This window comes from Aedes aegypti, chromosome 3, assembly GCF_002204515.2.
Source record: "Aedes aegypti strain LVP_AGWG chromosome 3, AaegL5.0 Primary Assembly, whole genome shotgun sequence".
NCBI classification, from domain to species: domain Eukaryota; kingdom Metazoa; phylum Arthropoda; class Insecta; order Diptera; family Culicidae; genus Aedes; species Aedes aegypti.
Window position 1 is genome coordinate 59,810,002 of NC_035109.1, and position 21,109 is coordinate 59,831,110.

Consider the following 21,109-nt stretch of genomic DNA (forward strand, 5'->3'; position numbering starts at 1 on the left):
TGTTCGACGCACAGTGTTGCCGAGATACGACTAATAATTAGAATTGTTCGAGATTTCAATTTCAGGAGCTGCCGAATCTCAGCTGAGTTTTCAGCTTAATGTTTGGTTGCCGAGCTAAATCAGCAATTTCAAATGCGCGAACATATTTTGAGTTTGTAATATGCTGCCCATAACTGCATAACAGTCACATTCGACATTTTTGACAAATTGAAGTTAATACCGGGGAGTGTCATCAAATGATAAATACTTTCGATCAACTTACTGAAATCTGTAAAATTGTTCTAGAAAATTCGAAAACAATACCAAGTTGTTTTGTCTCATTGGTAATTATAATCGCATAACAGTCACATTGAGATTATAAATAAGTCTCGTAATGTAATAGCAATGAAATTTCTATCAGAATTATTTTCTGACTATTCACCTAGTATGCGATATGAGTTGTACAAAATATCAGCCTCAAATAAGCACTTATAAGTTTCTGGTATTTTTTAGAAATTTTAGTTTCCTCCCATACTGCTATAAAATGCACACTTTGTATTCAATTTACTCAATGCCTACTTTTTGTCGAATGTTACAAATATGCAGTTATGGGCTGTATGGTCTTAAAATAATAATGAGTTAGAACGGCTTACTCATTCCCTTTTAACTCATGAAATATTCAAAAATAAGAAATTCATATCTGTTCATGAACCATCCATAGTTGAACGTTTTATAGGAAATTCAAAAATGTTGCAGATGTATTGCGTAATACTGTATGCGGTGCGATATCTACTTTTTTTCTATCTTTATTAACGAGATTTTTAGCCCTGGGGTAGTTCATCTCGGTACCAACGGCTTTACTTCCCTTCCGAAGGAAGTCGTCACTATAACATTTTTCGTCATAAGTGACTATCTCGGGGATGGGATTCGATCCCAGGTCCTCGGCGTGAGAGGCGTGTGTTCTAACCACTACAACAGGTCCGTCCCCTAGGATCGAACGAAAATAAGATGCAATCAATGAGCGTGCTTAACGTTTTTGTGTTCGAAGATAAACCATCGTCAGTGCCTATAGCCTCTTTGTAATACGTTAATACGTTGAATAAGCCTTTATGTAATACGTTCCTTGGTCGACCTCACCATCAACGAACTTTACCAATCCTGCGTACTATTTAGTGTGAAGAAATTTATTGATTCAAACTATTATTAAATTTTTAATCATTGTCAAAAATGCCGTTACTCAATGCTTTCCAGTACTCCCGGTACCAAAAACCTAGTTCCAATTAATTGGGCAAATAATGTTAAGTATGTAGGGCTCATGCTAGATACCAATTTAACTTTAAAAAATCACTTTAAGGGCATTCAAGCCAAATGTAACAAATACATAAAATGTCTTTGTCCACTAATTAGCAGAAAATGAAAACATTGTCTTAAAAGCCTAGAAAAAAAACTCGAAAATTATAAGTTTTGCTAGTACGCCTATACCTATGCCTGTGGTACAAATCTCCCAAATGGCGGGGAACGTGCCTCTGGAGCCGGCCTTCTGATACGCCTATACTAAACTTGCAACTTCTACGGATTGTGAGTCAAACTGATAAGTTTTTGGTAAAAACTGGACTGATTAACCAAGAACTTTAAACCAAGCTTCTTCTGATAATAACGGTAGATGAAGAACCGTGTAAATTCCACTAATTTCCTCAGAATTTGTAGATGTATATCATTAAAAAAGGATGAAATTCAAAATGTGTCCCATGATTTTTTTTGTAAATTTTGCCCAGATATGCAGTTAAACTATAGAAATAAAATAGACGGATCAGCACAAATTTGACAGTTTTTTTTATAATAACGGTCTGGGTAGCACCGTGAATATTGTTCACTTTATTCTTGCCCCGTCGCAACCATCATCGCAAATTCGTCTTGAACTGTGTGCATTCAAGCGTTAATGCACACTAGACATGTTCGACCTGTTCCGAATGGTTGTCACGTACACCCATACCACCAATATTTTTGGATCAGCCTGAAGCATATATCTACCGCAGTCATATATAGAAAAATGCATCCCAGGCGAAATGGCAAATGTTAGATTGTAATGTGTGCTGCACATCGACATAGTGCGCCTTCGATGGTGAATGATGCGACTTGTAGGAGCAAAACTGCTGCATGCCGGTGGTTCTGCGACTGTCACTATGTTAAATCGATTTGACAAACAATCCTGGCACTGCGTTTGGGGTGATTGGGAGTCTATATCTATCAAATAACTATAGCATTTCGACTGCTTATTGCAGCGAAAACGAAGTTCACTGCCACGGCCTTCGGTTTTTGCTCTAGAAGACCGGTTTCACATTCGAAGTAAAGCCAGTCAAAGTTTGTTTGTTTGCACGCCCTGTCGATGGTAGTTTGCGAGCCAATTAGATTGTTCTGGGGTGTAGTGTTGAACTGATTTAGTTGCCCATTGCCTTGCCCTGGAATGTGTTATTGTGAACAATATGTCTAGTTAATAGATTTTGTGTGCAGCTTGTTGAAAACTTTATTGAGGTTTTTATTGCGTTTGCGAATGTTTAACAAACTATATTTACTGCAAAAGTTTTACGATCCGAGATTTCCGACACATAATTAAATGGAACGATGGATCTAATGAGCTCGTGAGCAATTTACAGAGTCGAATTTGGAACACTGACAAAAGGTAGCTGTTAGTTATACCATGCTTCCTTGTCCATGATTCAAGCCTCGAAAAATGTAATTAAAACTCTTTCCTGATGCTTGGCCTAGTCTGGGTTTGTTGTTATGAGGTTCAACATATCCTACTACGGGTAGTCACCAAACTTGTAAATCAGGAGGCTTGTATCTCTGAACTAACAGCTCTTCGCTATATCTTCGTTGTTCGTTCAATATGATAATTTGAATGTTTCGAAAGGCTTTGCGTGTTTTCGCAGTAAAACAAAGGATATATCTTGGTGTTGAAACATTCAAAAACATTGAAATTGTAAAAGTTATCACAATTTTACAAATGGCCAAATAGGGAATAACTATGGCCATAACAGGTGCACTTTCCTACACTATTACCCAGGCTCATGATAATGTTATGTTTTTTCAAAACATAATGTTGGTGAATGGAGGTTACCGTAACTGCCCTTTTGGAATGGTTATGCCAAGTATCAGGATATTGAGTTCAAATATGTCTTGCAGAGCACTCGTCAAAATTAATGCAATCGTAATAATTGCTTTGAGATTTGTTCCACGAACGATGTTTGGCATTGCATTCTCTAAATCAGTTTGAAGTAAAGTTGATAACAACAACTCCATCACAAGATCCATCCAGGCAATCATTTCGACAAACGAAAAAAATGATAATAAATCTTTTGATTCACTTCGGCAGTGGTTTTTTTTTATGCTACTGAGCTCATATTCGGCCACTATAGTCGTATTGAAAGCTTCTTATTGCAAAGTTTCAGCCGATTCGGCAGAGAAAAACCCCCCATGCCAAAGTGAATCATGGAAGTGCCCAAGTAGCTCTGCACTCTATATCATTTGATTCCACTAGAGTTTGTATCCTTTGACAGATACACGCGTATTTCAACCTCAACAGTAAGGCCGTCTGCAGTGTCGTGTACTAGACTCGACTTGGATTATTCGAAGTTTCGATCCAGGTTTCAAATAGCTTATATGGTCCTGGAAGGGTTTAAATCTCAGTAGCACTCTTATACAAAGCACAACAATAAAAAAAACCAACCGCACATATTCGGACTGCTCTAATCAGCAAAATGCTCGAGAGGAAATCCAAAGTGCAACGGTGTACCGGCTCCATCAGACAATGGAACCACACAACCTCGTCTGAGGTGTCGTATCGTATTACAAAACCCATAGTGCACTGTCACCAGACCTTGCTCGATTGGAAATGACAGAAAAAGCAGCTAACCCCACTACGGGCCATACAAGCATAACTGTCCCATATGGACAAAAGTAGGCATTGAGAAAATAGCGTTCCAAGTAATTTTTTGTATCCCATATTAATTTAACATCACCGCACAGATAATTAATTTGGCTTCTAGTATTAAGTGAAAAATATTAACTTGAACACAATTCGAGTTTTCAGGTTGCTATTTGGATTGAAAGTTCATATAGAGACTGACATGCCTTTATTTTTCAACATGGGACTGCGCCAACTTCATATTTTTCCACAACATTTTCAAACGAAATGTGTCAATATTCATACATGTCGGGTCGAAAAGTCGATCTGAGCTGAGAACAAATTTATACTGAAACGGCCTTAATGAGCCACTAGTGCGAATTTAGGGAACTGTCTACTAAGGGAACACCCACTGTAGTAAAGTATTTGTTGAAACATGAATGTTGCGATGAAAAAAGGCGTTGGTTCAAAAATCCATATGGGACAGTTATGCTTTTATGGGCAGTCTATATCTATGCACATAGTGCATACCTGCCTGGTGGTGACACTGCTAAGTATAGTTGTGGTTTAAAGAAGCGTGGATTAGTAACCACACTGTCAGCAATGTTATAGACTATAGAGAGATCACTTTGTATTAGTTGCACTTGGCAGCGTTCTTTTGTGTCACTACACAGCGAACAGTCACGAGTCGTCAGTCAATCTCACCGGCGCACAGTGGGACGAAATCAAAAAAAGTGGGACATGTGTGTTTGTGCTGAAACTATTGGGTTTAGCGTTTCGACATGTTCATCATTTGTTGAGTACTTAATTTAGACACTGAAAAAAATTTCACTTAAAGTGATATACACTGAGAAAAAAATTAACTTTTTTAATTATTGTCAAAATTGAAAATAGTCTAAAAAAGTATTGTAGGCGACATCATTTCATGAAAGTTTGTCGAAGACAGGAAAGCTCTATCTCCTACAATGACGAAGTTAGGGGGTAAAAATGATGGGTACCCCCTTAAAACTCTTATTTTCTTCATAACTTCTAAATTTGAATTTAACATTTTTACAATATTACAATATATATATTTAATAATGGGAAATACAATTTTCAATTAAACAAACTGCGATGAGCCCCGCTTGACCCCGCAATTATTCGTACAAATATTAAAAGGGTATAGGTTGAGGAACAGCATGATGCTAAAATTAGCTGCTACTACTTGCTACTTTACAAGATATGCACACTTAAATTTGATGTGAAAAAATCAGAAAATCGTTCGTAAATCTTCAAAATGGAGAGCTAGTGCTTCAGTGTCTATTTTTACAGCACCTTAAACATTGTAGAACATTGTAAAAATGTTAAAATTCAAATTTAGAAGTTATGGAGAAAATATGAGTTTTAAGGGGATACCCATCATTTTTACCCCCTAACTTCGTCAGTGTAGGAGATAGAGCTTTCCTGTCTTCGACAAACTTTCATGAAATGATGTCGCCTACAATACTTCCTTAGACAGTTTTCAATTTTGACAATAATAAAAAAAGTTAATTTTTTTTCTCAGTGTATATCACTTTAAGTGAAAATTTTTTCAGTGTCTAAATTAAGTACTCAACAAATGATGAAACTTTGTAGAACATGTCGAAACGCTAAACCCAATGGTTTCAGCACAAACACACATGTCCCACTTTTTTTGATTTCGTCCCACTGTGCGGCGTCGTCGTCGTCGTCGGGTCTTCGTTTGGTTCAATTGTTTTGCTCCTATTGGATTGTATAGTACACGCTTCATACACAAACGCTATTCAGGCGAGCAATCGTGAGCCACACTAAGTAAGCAATTTGTTGTTTTGTCATGACTATTACAGCTATGTCAAAAGCGGTGGATAAGTAGATAATGGACTAAATGAGTTGGGTTCGCGGAAACTGAACGTTGGTTCCACCTGTACCAGAGAGAATATCTAACGAACAAAGTCGTGGCTTTGATATTATAGATTGATTCATTCAGTTTACTAAATGGAAATAGTTATTTATGCAGCAAGTTGCAAAATGATGTTTTTTTCAGCACGAGTTGTATATTTATCCAACGAGGCTTGCCAATTTGGATAACTACGACTAGTGCTGTAAAAATCGAGTTTAGCAACGCGTTGCATTCAACATTTTTTGCAATTACTAAAAATACTGTTCTAGATGGATTATTCCTATAAATAGAAGAGAACCAACATGGACAAACATTCATGTACAGTAACGACTCAAAATTTTCAATCACATACACACTTAAACGGAATCGCCAAGAACCCAACAGCTAATATCTCGGTAATAATTTAACGATTATCGGTAAAACTTTTACCGAGATCTCGGTAAATGTTTACCGAATCTCGGTAACGCTTGCCGAGATCTCGGCAAAAAAATTGGTTTGCCGAAATCTCAGTAAAATAAGTACCGAGATTCGGCATTGTAAATTACCGAATTATCAGCTGTTGGGTTCTCGGCGAAACGTTTTACTGAGGTCGGTGAAATAATTTAAGTGTGTACACATGCCCAAACATATCTGGGTAGGACAGTCAAAGGATTGTCCTACCCATAATTCAACATCGACATCACTCCTACAGAATTTATACAGCTAGCTCTGTAGATGTTCTTCGATAAGTTACAATGATCCCTCTCGGAAATATTTCTTGACGAATTATTGAAAAATACATGGAGAAGTCTCGCGAGACCCTTGAAAATTTGTTAAAATAATTCATGGATTAACCCTTGTCATGTCGCATCGTGTATCAAGAACATGCGTCTTGAACAGGGCTCGTTTGTTATACACATCACGAGCGTGGCGCTGTAGGCGATAGCCGAGGAGGCTCTTGAGCTTGCAAGGCATTCTTGGAAGAATATGTTGACGATTTTTCGTGCGATTCCTATCTGGTCGGATGAATATCATGACCGCTTTGCGACACTGACGAAACGAGTCTTCTCTCTTCTCACTGTCATTATACGAAGCTATATTTCATGTACTCACTTCGTCACGTTGCAATGACGGAACTCTCACGAGAGCAATTTTAATGTGGTTTTGCTATCAAAATGTCTACTCCTTTTTTAGAATTAAGAGAAGTGAATGTGTTTGATAAGTTAAATGGATATCCTTCTATGGTTTCAGTGATATAAATAACAATCATACCAAATAATGAACTAAAAATTATCAAGCTTATGATTCCGTCACAAGCCGTAGTGACGGAAAAAAAGGGAATTCGAAAAAAATCTCTGTCATTGTCTCGTTGTTTGATGACAGTGGGGGAAACATCTATGTAAAAGTCACACGACACTCTATTTACATTGACGCTTCCCAGCCCTGATTCCTACAGAACTCTCGAAGCACACTCTGTAGAAAAATTGAAAAAATTGTGTTCTGTATCTCGATACCTCCCTAACTCGATGGTCCCATCAATAACGAGTTAGGGAGAGATGACTGTATATTTAAAACGAAACTGATGATAAGCTGCAGTCACATGCAATTTTCTGTCATATGTTGTATACCATATAACATTACAACAAAATTATACCACAATTATATCAAATTTTGTTACAAATATGTTTTATTTTTGCTATAAATTTTAATTCATAAAATAATTTGTTATGAAGAATCTGTAAGCAATTACCGTAATTCGGGGTGTAGTTGATCAGTGGGGAGAAGTTGATCATTTCCGAACCCATATGTACAAGAGAGCTATAATTCGATTTCAATTATCAAAATTTCTTCGATGTCCCATTGTCAGATAGCTACTTTGGTTTGACATTGAAGATAATTGTACCAAGAAATGATTAATGAACTGTTGAAGAGTTCTTCTCCAAACAATACGCCATTTTAAAGAACTGTGTCTTTCATTCAAGATTGGTTTTCTGAACCCAGTTGCCAATTTGTGTCGATCATAAAAAAAAAACATTTTCTGAGAAAAACAAAGTTCTTTTCGTAGACAGGTTTCCAATTTCAAAAAAAGTTGCCTATTTTTAGGCGTTCATTGTAGTTTATTTCGTAATTCACAAACTTCAATTCTAAAATTAATTGATTTATCAACAAGTTGTAAGATTTTTGAGACCTAATTCAGATTCATTGACCAAATATTTAGTAAGTTGCATATTCCTTCATTTTGGGAAACGTGCAATTCGCAGTAATTGATCAACTTCACCCAAGATTAAGAAACTTTCGTTTTTGATTTATAAAAAAATGTGTTTATCTGATGACAGCATTTTGTCAAAATTTTGTTCACACAATTCAAAAAACATCCAACCAGTACTGGCTTATAATATTTTTGGATGGTAATACATGCATCCCACTAGATATTATTGAACAGAATCTCATAAAAGTGATTAATTTCACCCCATTTTACGGTACTATCAACTTCACGCCATTTTACGATACTATACATGGTCAGTATCATTTCATGTTAAGTAAATATCAAATTTTGTTATTAATTAGCTATGCAAAATTACACAATAAGTCACATTTTAGTTTCTTTGAAAACATATTGTGTTAAGTTTTTGTTTAATTTATAACATATTTTGTTAAATGTATAAGAAATTTTGTTATTCTAACTAAACTCTGTAACAATGCTGTTGTAATCCACCGTTAGTAGTTAAAATAACAAAAATTCTAACAAAAATTGCATCAAATTGAACTAAAATATAAACCCTGCTACAATTATATCAGAATTATTACAAAATGTGCTGCAAGGATGTTACAAAATAACAAAATTATTGCAAATTGTGTTACTGTTTATGACATTGGATGTTATTTGCAGCAAACTCATAAATGCGATGACAAAAATATAACAAAGTTTGTTATAAATGTGTTACTAAAAATATAACAAATTGAGAACAAAGCCATGTTGATAATAAAATTTTATCGACTTCTGTTATTTTTAACTGCTGCTGATAGGAATGTTTCATAATTTTGTTTTGTGCTGCTGGTCGGGTTACCCAACAAATATCTTCAGAGATTTTTGAAGGAAATATTTCATAGAGAAAGATTTTTACATAGTTTTCGCTAAGAGTTTTTCTTTGCGTGTGTCACTGATGTGAGAGCCTAAGCAGGAATAATTTCGAAGACTTTGCAATTTAAACATTCTAGAAAAAGAAATCAGAAATCTATCTCGAAACCGTGAAGAAGAATTTTCTATTTAAGTCGAGAAGATAATCCTGAACAAACAGTCGCAATATTTTTTGAAAAATTGAGGCTAAAAATCTACCAAAGAACTTTTGAAGCAAGTCCTGGAGGTTTGGAGTTCTATGAACATCTTCTGGAAAGGTAACTGTTTGTCTTGAAGGTACCTCTGGGAAACCCTTGGAGGAATTTCTAAATGAATCTTAGAATGAATGTTGAGTACCATAAAATCGGGTGTAATTGATCAGAAGGGTGAAATTGATCATCGTATCACACGATTTTATTTATTCGTAATGGAGCACAAATATCAATGTAAGCTACAGTAAATGTACGTTGCTTGTCGTAACTATTGTAGAATTGTGTGTTGTGAAGTTTTTTGCGTTAAAAAATGTTTATTACTATGAAAATAACGTAAAATTTCAAAACCATGCACGGTGCAGTATTGACCAACAGCTATGAACTTCTATTCATAAGCAAGGATTTGAACATGGTATAAACCTGAAAGTTTGTTAGGATGCTTGAGATATATCCCCTAACCAGATTTCATCATCAAAACTCGTACCAATTAGCTCATTGGTACTTCTGTTTCTGTTAGATTATTAGATTTCTGTTAGATATCATTGAATTCCTTAGGAAATTGCATACATTTAGGCGTTTCCGCGTAATTCTTGAAATTTAACTATTCGTTATTTATATAAATATAGCATTGTTAAGAATTTTACAAGCATATTCGGATTCAGGGAGCTCAAAATTAATCATATAGAGTTGTTTTGGAAACTAACAATAATGGCATTGACAAGTGATCAATTTCACCCCGAAATGAGATACTCTGATTTTTTATTTTAGAGGTATTTGTTAACACTAAAATGACATTTGTTAGAAAATATCGGTACATAAGTCGATGAGGCTCACCTTCGTACTTGTTTTCCTTCATTTAGTTGTTTGGTATTGTTAACATTATAGAAAACAGACTAGAAAAACCGTGAAAAATGATCAATTTCACCCGAAATTACGGTAGTTGCTGGTGTTAATTCTAAAGAATCCTAGAAGATAGACTCCTAAAATAATTTTCGAAGGAAACTCTAAAAGGGATTGCCAATAAACCACGTGTTTTTTTTTTCAGGATTTCCAGAACCATTGATTGGTGTCTGGAAAAAGGCTACAATTCATATAATTTAAAAATATTTTTACGGATAAAAGACTAAAATGCCCTCCCCCATTTTAGTCTTTTATCCGTAAAAATATTTTTAAATTATATGAATTGTAGCCTTTTTCCAGACACCAATCAATGGTTTTTGAGCATTTGGTACATGCAATTGATAATTTTAGGTGACTTATGGTTCCGTACATCTTTCAATATAGAACCGCAAGGCACGTTATCAACATCCAAACCCCAACATCCAAGAAAAAAAATATTTGGAGATATCCTTTTAGATCCTTAGAGTAGTTGCTGGCGTAAATTCTTAAAGAATCCTAGAAAGTACGCTTGGAATATTTTGTGGGAAATTTTCAAGATATATCGTAACAGAATTCCAAAAAAAAAAATTAACAACTGTTGAGCAGTGTTGACAAACCCACATTCAAATTTCAATGAAAAAGCTCTACCGCGAGAGCAAACTCATTGGAGATCTGCTTCGAAAATCTCATGCTTGAGTTTTTCATGCAAAATCACTCAATCACACTCAAGCCGTCAACAATGATTCATTGGAGCCTGTCAAAACCGAATTTTGTTGTTTACTTTAGAAAGTATTCAATTCTACCAGACTAACAAGAAGTCATTACTTTGTGTGAGTAAACTGTGGAAATAGCAGACAATGAGTCAAACAGATGACCCAACTCATTCATGATCTTTTTACTCAACAACTCACGCATGAAAAATTTCAATCGTGAGTTATGATAATTTTAGTTTCTCACAACACTGGAGTTGAGTCCGAAAAATAGGTTGAGGATATCTGAAAAAATAAAGAATCAATAAAAGAGTAGGGTTAATGTACTTCATATTGTGGGGCATAGGGTGTCAAAAATGATTGTTCTAGCGCGAAACTCATGAATTTTCCGTTAAAAATAAAAAAAAAATCCATTTGATGATGACTTCGAAAGAATCTGATCTGTTGTCAGAAAGCCCTACAGCATAGTGAGTAGTGACTCAGACAAGTGATTAAACCTATTCTTTTCGCTGTCCTACCCGACCGCTATTAGAGAAGTGGCGCCGTAGTGCACCCCATATGGATATTTCCTATGGTCAATTAGATTAACGATGTCATTTTGAATGCATCTTTACTAAACAGCCAGCGAATGCAACCAAGCGAGCGAAACTGATACTTATGATGCAGTTTTTTTTCCCGCTGGACGGACGTTGTAACGATGTGCAGAATATGCGTAGTCAGCTGATGAGGTACGCGGTATCGTGAACAGCATTTAGATTTCAATATGCGATATACTCTCTAACGATACGAGTGAACTCTTCTGGTTGCATGTCGTGCTGCTTGGTGATGCCCCCAGATTGAATCGAAACAATTGTCATTCAGCAAGACAAGCGAATAATTAGCGTTGATTGTAGGCATTGAGTTGTGGATTTAATTACAGATTGCTGCGGCCTAGTGGAATGCACAATGTGTATAAATGAAAACGATTTGCAACATGTTGATACGGCTGTTCTGTGCGATATGGGATCCATTCTTATAGCAGATCTCTTTTAGATTTAGATGGATGTAAATGGGATATCTCAAGTCACTTATTTTTAGGCGAAATAATATTTAAGGTCACTTTTTTCGGTTGACAGATAGAGTTGTCTTAAGGCCTTCCTTGTGGTTTTCCGAGTGGTTAGAGTTCGCGGCTACAAAGCAAAGCCATGCTGAATGTATCTGGGTTCGATTCCCGGTTGGTCCGGGATCTTTTCGTAATGAAAATTTCATTGACTTGGGCATAGAGTATCATCGTACCTGCCACACGATATACGAATGCGAAAATGACAAATTTGAAAAGGAAAACTCTCAGTTAATAACTGTGGAAGTGCTCACAAGAACACTAAGCTTAGAAACAGGCTCTGTCCCAGCGAGGACGTTAATGACAAGAAGAAGACGAAGAAGATAGAGTTGTCTTCTGATATTTGGTAAACACAAACCTTTATGACTCATATTTGGTCGGTATTCAGACAGACTGAACCAAGTGCTTTAGAATGGTTTCAGGAAAACGTAACCCAGGCATTCGAAATGTAGAAATATTGGCATCATTGGCTGTAATAATGTAACTTATCTATTTGATGGTACATCTGTATCAAAGCAGCATCGTGAAAATCAAAATTGAGTTCTTAACGTATCTCTTAAACGCCAATATATCACCTAGTCCGGTCTGTCTGAGCACCGACCATTTGTAACAGACGAGTTTTTCAATTAAAAATTTAAATTCCTCTTTTCTAAGTAAAGGACTTGAAATGTAATATAATTGATCGCCCTGTAAAGAAATTCAAATAATTTACTTGAAAAATAACCATTTCAAATAGAGTGAAGCTGAAATTTCTCCTGTTTCTCGAAATACCACAAAAAAAAAAATTAGTGAAAGAAACTTTGCAGAGAATCCTGGTGTAAATCCTAGAAGCTTCAGAGATTCCTACAATTCAGGACTTCCTTCACAGATTCCAAGAAGTAGAGCTTCAGAAATTCTTCCAGTAAATCTTCTTGTTTTTTTTTTCAGGCATACATCAGAAACGCTTCAAGAAATTCTTTCAGCGGTTTCTCAATGTATTGTTCAAGAAACTCTTTCATGATTTCCTCGGCAGTCTAACATTAGTGTTTCCAGTTATTTCTACAAGGTTCCTTCGGAAACTCCTTCACAAATTAATTCGGGGTATCAGTAATTGCTACAAAACATCTTCAAGGAATTTCTTCATGAGATCTCTCATTGATTTATACAGTAGAAAAATAAAGGTTGTCTCTTGTCATTTCGTATAGGCTTTCCCCATGACGTGACACCAGGATATTTTGTTATTTATGCAATTTCTTCAATTTTTCCTATACAAATTTGATTAGGAATTCCTTCAGATAATTCTGTTTTTTTTTTTAATTCCTTAAGAAACTTTTGATCACTTCAGTAGTCGCGCAGTTGTATTTTATATAATAGTGGACAAACCACGCTTCTCGTACACAGCGTCAGCGAGGTGATTCTGACGGTAGCAAATGGCAATGGAAGTTCAAACATTCCCAAGGCGTTTGCCTGGAAGAATTTCCATAAAAATCCTTGAAAACTTTTTTGGGAAATCTCTGGAAGAATCTCTGAAGATATCTGTGCACAAATGCACAATGGGCGAACAGGTGGCCAATAATAGAAAAACTGACCGTTTCTGATAGGTTTTTCTTGTACATCATTGCATAGTTAACATTTCTATTGAGGTGTTCCTAGATAATCAAGATCTTCTGTAGAATTTTTACTACAGTAAGTCAGATTTTTTAAGGCAAAAAAATGCAATGCAGACAAAAGGTAAACTTTAAATGAAATATACTGCATTATCGTAATTTTTTATACAGATATTTATACACTATTCGAAAGCTCATTAAAAAAGTTTTCTTAGAAAAATAAAATTAAATTAAAATTTCTACTTCGGTTCAGGTTGTATGTTTGGGTTACACGGTGCAGAAATCTGTAGTGGGACTTATATGCGATTACTTTAATAATGGAGCGGTTCCATTTGAATTCGAATGTCGGTTTACTTTTGTATTTTTTGATTTGGCTGAAATTTGGCATATGCTTTCTTTATACCCAAAAATGCCTATTTGCATCATCGGTTCGCCATTTTTACCCTAGCCTTACTTTTGAGAAGGGCCTAAGAAAAAAGCCTTAACAATTTTCAAAAAATTAAAACTCAGAAACTATTTGTCCGATTAGTTTGGTGTCTTCCGCAATGTTTTAGATTATTGTTGGGACTACCTGGAAAAAATATACACTGTAAAAAAAATGTTGTAATTTTTTATGTATCGAAAATGAAGCTTAAAAATCAATTTTCTCAAAAATCGTATTTTTGATTTTTTTTTTTTTTATATGTTAAAGTAGACAAAAAATGAAGTCTTTTGCACAGTGGGTCAAGATGGAGAAATCATGGACAAAAAAGTTATGATTTTTTGAAAAAAGGTGAATTTTTGAAAATGGTCATAATAAACTTTTTAAATATTTTTAAACTCGATTTTATGAAAGTACGCAAAATTTACAACAAAACAGGTATACGGAAAAATCAGGCTTACTTTTACCGTTTTAAAGATACAGCGATTTTAATACAAAATTATGATATAATTTTCAATTTTCGGTCATTATAATATAACTTAGAAACGGTTTGTCCGATCAGTTTGGAGTCTTCCGCAAAGTTTTAGGTTATTGTTGGGACTATCTGGAAAAAAAATTTACACTGTAAAAAAATGTTGTAATATTTTATATATCGAAAATAAAGCTTTAAAATCAATTTTCTCAAAAATCGTATTTTTGATTTTTTTTATATGTTAAAGAAGACAAAAAATGAAGTCTTTTGCACAGTGGGTCAAGATGGAGAAATCATGGACAAAAAAGTTATGATTTTTTAAAAAAAGGTTGATTTTTCAATATGGTCTAAAAAAACTTTTTGAATGCTTTTCGACCCGATTTTATGAAAGTACGCAAAATTTTCAACAAAAAAGGTATATGAGAAAATTTTGCTAATTGCTACCGAAACATTTGAAAAGTTTATTATGACAATTTTCAACAAATACACCTTTTTTTAAAAAAAAATCATAACTTCTTTGTCCATGATTTCTCCATCTTGACCCACTGTGCAAAAGACTTCATTTTTTGTCTACTTTAACATATAAAAAAAAATAAAAAAATCAAAATTACTATTTTTGAGAAAATGGATTTCTAAGCTTTATTTTCGATATATAAAAAATTATAACATTTTTTTTTTCAGATACAGTACCTTACCGATTTTGGCAACACCCGCTTTTGTCTACCCCCGATTTTGGCAACACCCGTTTTTGGCAACATTTTCTTCCCAATTTTGGCAACACTTAAAAAAATATTATCAATTGATTATTAAGTACTGAAACCAAACATTTTGAGTTAAAACAAAGTGAAAATAAGTCAATATGAAAATGGTGGTGATCATTGCGAGCTAAGAAAAGTAATGTGGAACGTACTAATGAGTAGAACTCGCATATTTCAAAGTTATTGTTTAACGTACATATAGGTCATAAGACAAGTATTATAAAGCAGGTAAGCAGTATATATTATTGCTACATAATTAATTGATGGAATACGATGGTAATCGACAGTCAGTAAGTGTAATAAGAGCATCAAATGTTAAGATAATCAACTATACTGTGTGATCCCACAGCTTTTGTTGCTTTTGTGCATGTATTTTTTTAACATCAATTGAATTATATGAGGCGGTCTGATGAGTCTGAAAATGTTTTCAAATTATCTCGTAATTATTGATTAGTTAATTCAAAAAACAAATGAATTACTGGTGAGTGATTTCTTTTAGGTATTTCTGTCGGCATTTCAATAACAGTTGTTGGGGAAAACAAAGAGAAACTTTGTTCACAACTCTAGATGGCAATTTGGTTAAAATGTTGAGAATGGGTATTGATGTTAACATTGAAAAATGTTCATGGAGGAATTTTAAGAACGAATAAAAGAAGAGCCAGGTTAAAAATTCTTTGGACATTGTTGAAAATTGTGTGGCTTCCTTCTTCCCGACACATTTGTCCTATACAGACATTTGGAAATTATCTCTAAGAATCTCGACCAGATTGACGCTTTTTCAGCAGTCTAGAATTATTCTGGAATTATTCTGGAAAGTGATATTGGAAAATATTTGGATACTCACTGTAGACATTTGTAAGCGCCTCTACAACTAAGAAAAATCATCAAGATATTTTTACTGTCATCAAAATTAAACGTTAAATTTCACACATTATCCAGTTAGAAGAAAGAAAAAGTAATGATTATAACTTTTTTTTTCCATTGATTCCGGAAAATCTAATCTACATTTTTTACTGCCATTCACTTTCATTCTAAGACATTACAGAAAATCCCACAGATGTACAATCGGATATTGTAACGGTATTCTTGTGAAAAAAGACACATAATGAAATTTGAAATTTCAGCAGCAAAACTTTCAACAATTTTCACTGATACTCAATTCGAAAATTATTCCTCATGTTTCTTCAACAATTCCAGCACACAGAAGCGCAACCCGGGATTGGGTCTTGGCAGGCTTGTGAATTTGAATTTGGTATTTTTAATATAAAAGTCGACTTGTAGATTTAACTAAACTTTACTATTTTAACACGCATAGTAAAAAATGATTAAACAAGATTACAATACGTTACATACAATACGTAATACCGTTTAGTCGTCCATCTGTGTTGTTCTCTAAACATGTTTTCTAGTTTTCAATGATGAGAATGATCGTAGGCGCAAAATTTTGCAGTATTGCAACACTTAACTTCCAGTGAGTGCATAATTGTCTCATGTTTAAGAACCGACAATCCATAAAATCGAGTCTAAAAGTCAAAAACGTGTTTTAATATCACTTTGAAGATTTCAGGACCAAGTATGAGTGAATTTTCTCATTTAGACCCCCTTGCTAACCAGAATTGATAAAATGCAAATGGAAATCCCAAAAATAAACTTACTCGGAAGGTTGCGTGTATTAGAAATCTGCTACTTTTGATATGGTCTTGCTTTGAAGTTGCACATTTGTACTCTAGAAAATAATACCACGCTTGTACTGTGTACAACAAGTGTGTTTTTCAGATGGTGCGTATAATCAGTGCATGATTGGACAAAGAAAGCTCCCAGATATTGTTCACATTATTCGTAATAGTTGACATGCATTTTCTGATACGTTTAGAGATTAATATGATAAAAAACATAAGCATCTCAAAATTCCCGATTTTGGCAACATCCCCAATTTGGCAACATAAAAATCACGTTGTGTTGCCAAAATCGGTAAGGCACTGTAGTCCCAACAATAACCTAAAACTTTGCGGAAGACTCCAAACTGATCGTACAAACCGTTTCTAAGTTATATTATAATGACCGAAAAATGAAAATCATATCATAATTTTGTATTAAAATCGCTGTATCTTTAAAACGGTAAAAGTTAGCCTGATTTTTCCGTATACCTTTTTTGTTGTAAATTTTGCGTACTTTCATAAAATCGAGTTTAAAAATATTTAAAAAGTTTATTATGACCATTTTCAAAAATTCACCTTTTTTCAAAAAATCATAACTTTTTTGTCCATGATTTCTCCATCTTGACCCACTGTGCAAAAGACTTCATTTTTTGTCTACTTTAACATATAAAAAAATAAAAAAAAATCAAAAATACGAGTTTTGAGAAAATTGATTTTTAAGCTTCATTTTCGATATATAAAAAATTACAACATTTTTTTTACAGTGTATATTTTTTTCCAGATAGTCCCAACAATAACCTAAAACATTGCGGAAGACACCAAACTGATCGGACAAACCGTTTCTAAGTTATATTTTTTTGAAAATTATTAAGGATTTTTTTTCTTAGGCCCTTCTCAAAAGTAAGGCTAGAGTCAAAATGGCGAGCCGATGATGCAAAAAGGTATTTTAAGGCATAAAGAAAGCATGTGCAAAATTTAATCCAAATCAAAAAATATAAAAATGAAATTTGGGAAAAAAGTCGTCATTTTCTGTGGAACCGCTCAATGGGACACTTAGACTTTCCTTCTTGCACAGATCAAAAAGTGTTGTCTGGTTAGTGCAGATGAAACATCATTGGAAAATATGTCAAAAACTCAACTCAATTTAGACCAAAATGCAGATGGTACTGACTTGAGATTCACGGCAGTAAAGTATCTGCAAAAATTTTGGGTGGTATGTTTGGGAAGGATTCGTGGTTGAAGATATCCTGAACAAAAATCTGGGAAGAATTTGTAGTAAAATTCGTGAAAAGAAACACTAAATGAGTGCCTGAAATATTCATCAGAGAAATAACTACCTAATTGACGGATTCTGTAATGCTCTAACTCTTTTTACTTTGTTCATTGATGCCTGTTTGGTCTCTTTTTAATTATTATTTTGCTTCTGGTTGGTTTCTTTTTGGGTCATGTTTGGTCTCTTTTTGAGGTATTTGGTCTCTAAAGATCCTATATTTACCAGCCCTGACGATGGTTCACGATAAGATGGCTCTCTTAGGCTATCAAACAATATTCTGCACATCTGAATGTGTTCAAATTAGAGATAATGAGCAACAACAAGCACTTTCAAATAATTCTAGAAATTTGCCGTTTTCAGTAATAGACCATAACTTAATAGTTTTAATTTTTATGGATTTCTTTTTTTTCTTTTTTCTGAATTTAAAAGTAATTACAATGTTTGAGCCACCTGTAATAATTTTCTAAAATCAATTTCTGAAATATGTGTGTCTCCAAGCGTGTTAACTCTGTGTACCTATTAGAAAGTTTTCGAAGAATTCAGTTTTATACACTTTTACTGTTTGATTTGATTTAAATTCATTAATAGAAGCACTACACGAAGCCACTACTGCTTAGTCATGTTGGCCTTCTGTACCCCAAGAAGGTGGATACGAAATTTCCCCCTCCGACTAAGTAAAACCATATAAATTTGAAGCTTAAGTACATTATCAGCATCATCATCGTTAACGTCATTTTTTTCCGCCGATGCTTCTTGGATTGAAACTGCCACATCTTCACCACGAAAGATGTTTGGATGGTTGGTGAGGAGGAGGTGGCTGTTAATAGATATTTTTCTGCGAACGAGATGAGAAAATGTAATGAGTATAATAAAAAAATTGCTCTTTGCTTGTTTCCAAAACACCAACGCGAAAGACTCTCTCTAAGAGGTGGCTTGCGGTCAGAGATCAATAAGTGGTAAACTGTCGTCGATCATTGGGCGATAATTAAGTGGATTAGTAGTTTATAAATCCAAATTTGTTTCCAAGGAGCTACCTACACGAAACGAGAAAACTGTACCAAATCGGTCCAGATGAAGGAAACTGAAGAAAAGTTGTGATAGTGTGTGAGTGAATGTGCGCGGGAAAATGCCCATCTCGAATGCGACGACAGATTCGGTGGAGCTTGAAATTCTGGAAATTCGGCAGGACAGCAGCGATGAGGATGACTTGGCGATCGGCAGTGGGATGGGAGCCGTTGGGGCTGTACCGCGGCCCTGTTCGCCACCGAGGCGGAAACGCTTCCGACGGAACCGTACCAGCCGCCGGAAGTCCAACTCGCAAAGCTGCGGCAGTTTGTACAATTTGGCGTCGATACGGCCACTGTATCCACAGAGGTCGGAGCCAAATGTTAATTTCTACGCTAGCGGTGAGAACGAGGGTATCATAGATATCAACTTCCATGTGGAGGATAGCTCCAACACGCTTGACGATGCTCCGGTGCTGGAAAGCTTCGAGAGCATTGGTGACATGGGACCTCGGGGCAGTTCCGGCAGGACACGAACTGGCTCCTACGGCGACAGAAGAGGTGGAAGTAGTGGTGGTGGTGGTGGAAGTAGCCGTTACTATGCTAGAACCGGTAGTGGTGACTGTGGGGGTGGACGTGCCGACGGGTCGATCGGGGCCGGTAGTGGTAGTGGCCATGTGCAGTACGGGCTCAAGGCCTCGATCGTGACCGTGCTGGAGAAGCTTGGTATGTGGAACAGTGCCAAGGTGACCAAATCACAAATCCACAAAAGCGATACCAAATCGTCATTTGACCGCCGACAATCGTACATATCGAACGGAGCGGGCCGATTGCGGCCAAAGTTTGGGGGTAAACATATTATTTGTCGTTGTTGTCGGCGTTGTTTTAGCTCTTGCGTGACCTTTGTTATATTTTTTGTTTCGTTCGCATGTCCACATTTAATGATAATTTATAAATCACAAATCATCATTTTCTTCTGCGGTCATGAACCGGAAGATTACAAATGTAAGCCTGCACAAACCTTGACAATTGTTCTGTTTTTATCATGCTTAGTAGTTGTTAAACATTGTATTATTAATTCATATACTATTATTCAGTAACCTCATTTCACGAACTAATTCTTGGGTTTGTAAATGAAATTGATTCGTAAATTGAATTAGTTCGTAAAACGAGAGTTGTTTGTTTTGTAAAACTAGATATTGCCTTTTGCAGTCTACTTGTAAGTAATTCTCTTCTATTATTTCAAAAAAATTTCGTATATTCGCATATCTTCGATGTATATGGTTCTTGATTAGGCTAAAATGCGTACTAGCTAAGGCCTTCCAAAAAAATCCGTGAAATTTAGGTTTATGATTCTACATGTGTAAATGGAGATCTATTCAATATTTCTGAGTACAGTACGTTTTTTTTTCGAAAGCTAGATGATTGTTTTATTTTGAAAAATCAATTAGCCGCAAACGGAGCCTGTGGAGTTCCAGGGCGCCCTCTACAGTATTATGCCCTTCCTATGCTACCCGGAGCAATGGTGCAGGTGACCTTGTGTTTCTCTGAGATAATTGGCTGCCCTTCTTCAGTCTCAAGCCTGAGGCTAAATAAGGGTGGGATTATTAATACATTTAATGTAATTTAGTTTAAATTTTCACCTCTATGGTTTCGCATTATGCGTTTTTCACAGTATATTCTGTGCTTTTCGCCTTTGGCGACATTTAAGAGATACCGATCTGGTTTTTGTTCGCTGCTGGTCTTTTTCGTTCTGAAATTGCGAAAAGCTTAATCCTGCCTAGTTCGGGTAGTGGCTACGGCTAGGATAGCTTAATTAGATCAATCTCCAGCCAGTGTTGATAGACTCACACTCAAAATCTCAATCAATACGCTCTCCCGTGAGAGCAAACTCATTAGAGATCTGCTTCAAAAATCTCACGCTTGAGATTTTGACGCAAAATCAACTCAATCAACTCAAACCGTAAAAAATGATTCGGTCGCAAAACCCGGCAAAACTCGAGAAACCCGAATGTTGTTGTTTACGTTAGATAGGATTAACATAATTTTACTAGACTAACAAGAAATTATTGCCGTGTGTGAGTAAACTGTGGATATACGAGACAATGAGTTGAAAAGGTGAGCCAACTCATTCATGATTTTTTGACTGCTGAGTTGCAT

At 35.3% G+C, this 21,109-nt stretch overlaps 1 protein-coding gene across 10 annotated transcripts in view; it reads left to right on the forward strand.

Moving 5' to 3' along the window:
- Positions 1 to 21,109, forward strand: part of LOC5566562 (phospholipid-transporting ATPase ID) — a 194,383-nt gene that overhangs the window by 131,174 nt on the left and 42,100 nt on the right. For 7 of the 10 annotated variants that reach the window (XM_021853180.1, XM_021853182.1, XM_021853184.1 and 4 more), the window contains exon 2: positions 18,973 to 19,798. The exons of 2 other annotated variants lie outside the window; for them this stretch is intronic. In XM_021853180.1, the coding sequence (XP_021708872.1) occupies positions 19,072 to 19,798 (727 nt within the window). In that variant the 5' untranslated portion in view covers positions 18,973 to 19,071. The remainder of the gene's footprint in view (positions 1 to 18,972; positions 19,799 to 21,109) is intronic. One more of the 10 variants, XM_021853186.1, reaches the window with a different exon arrangement.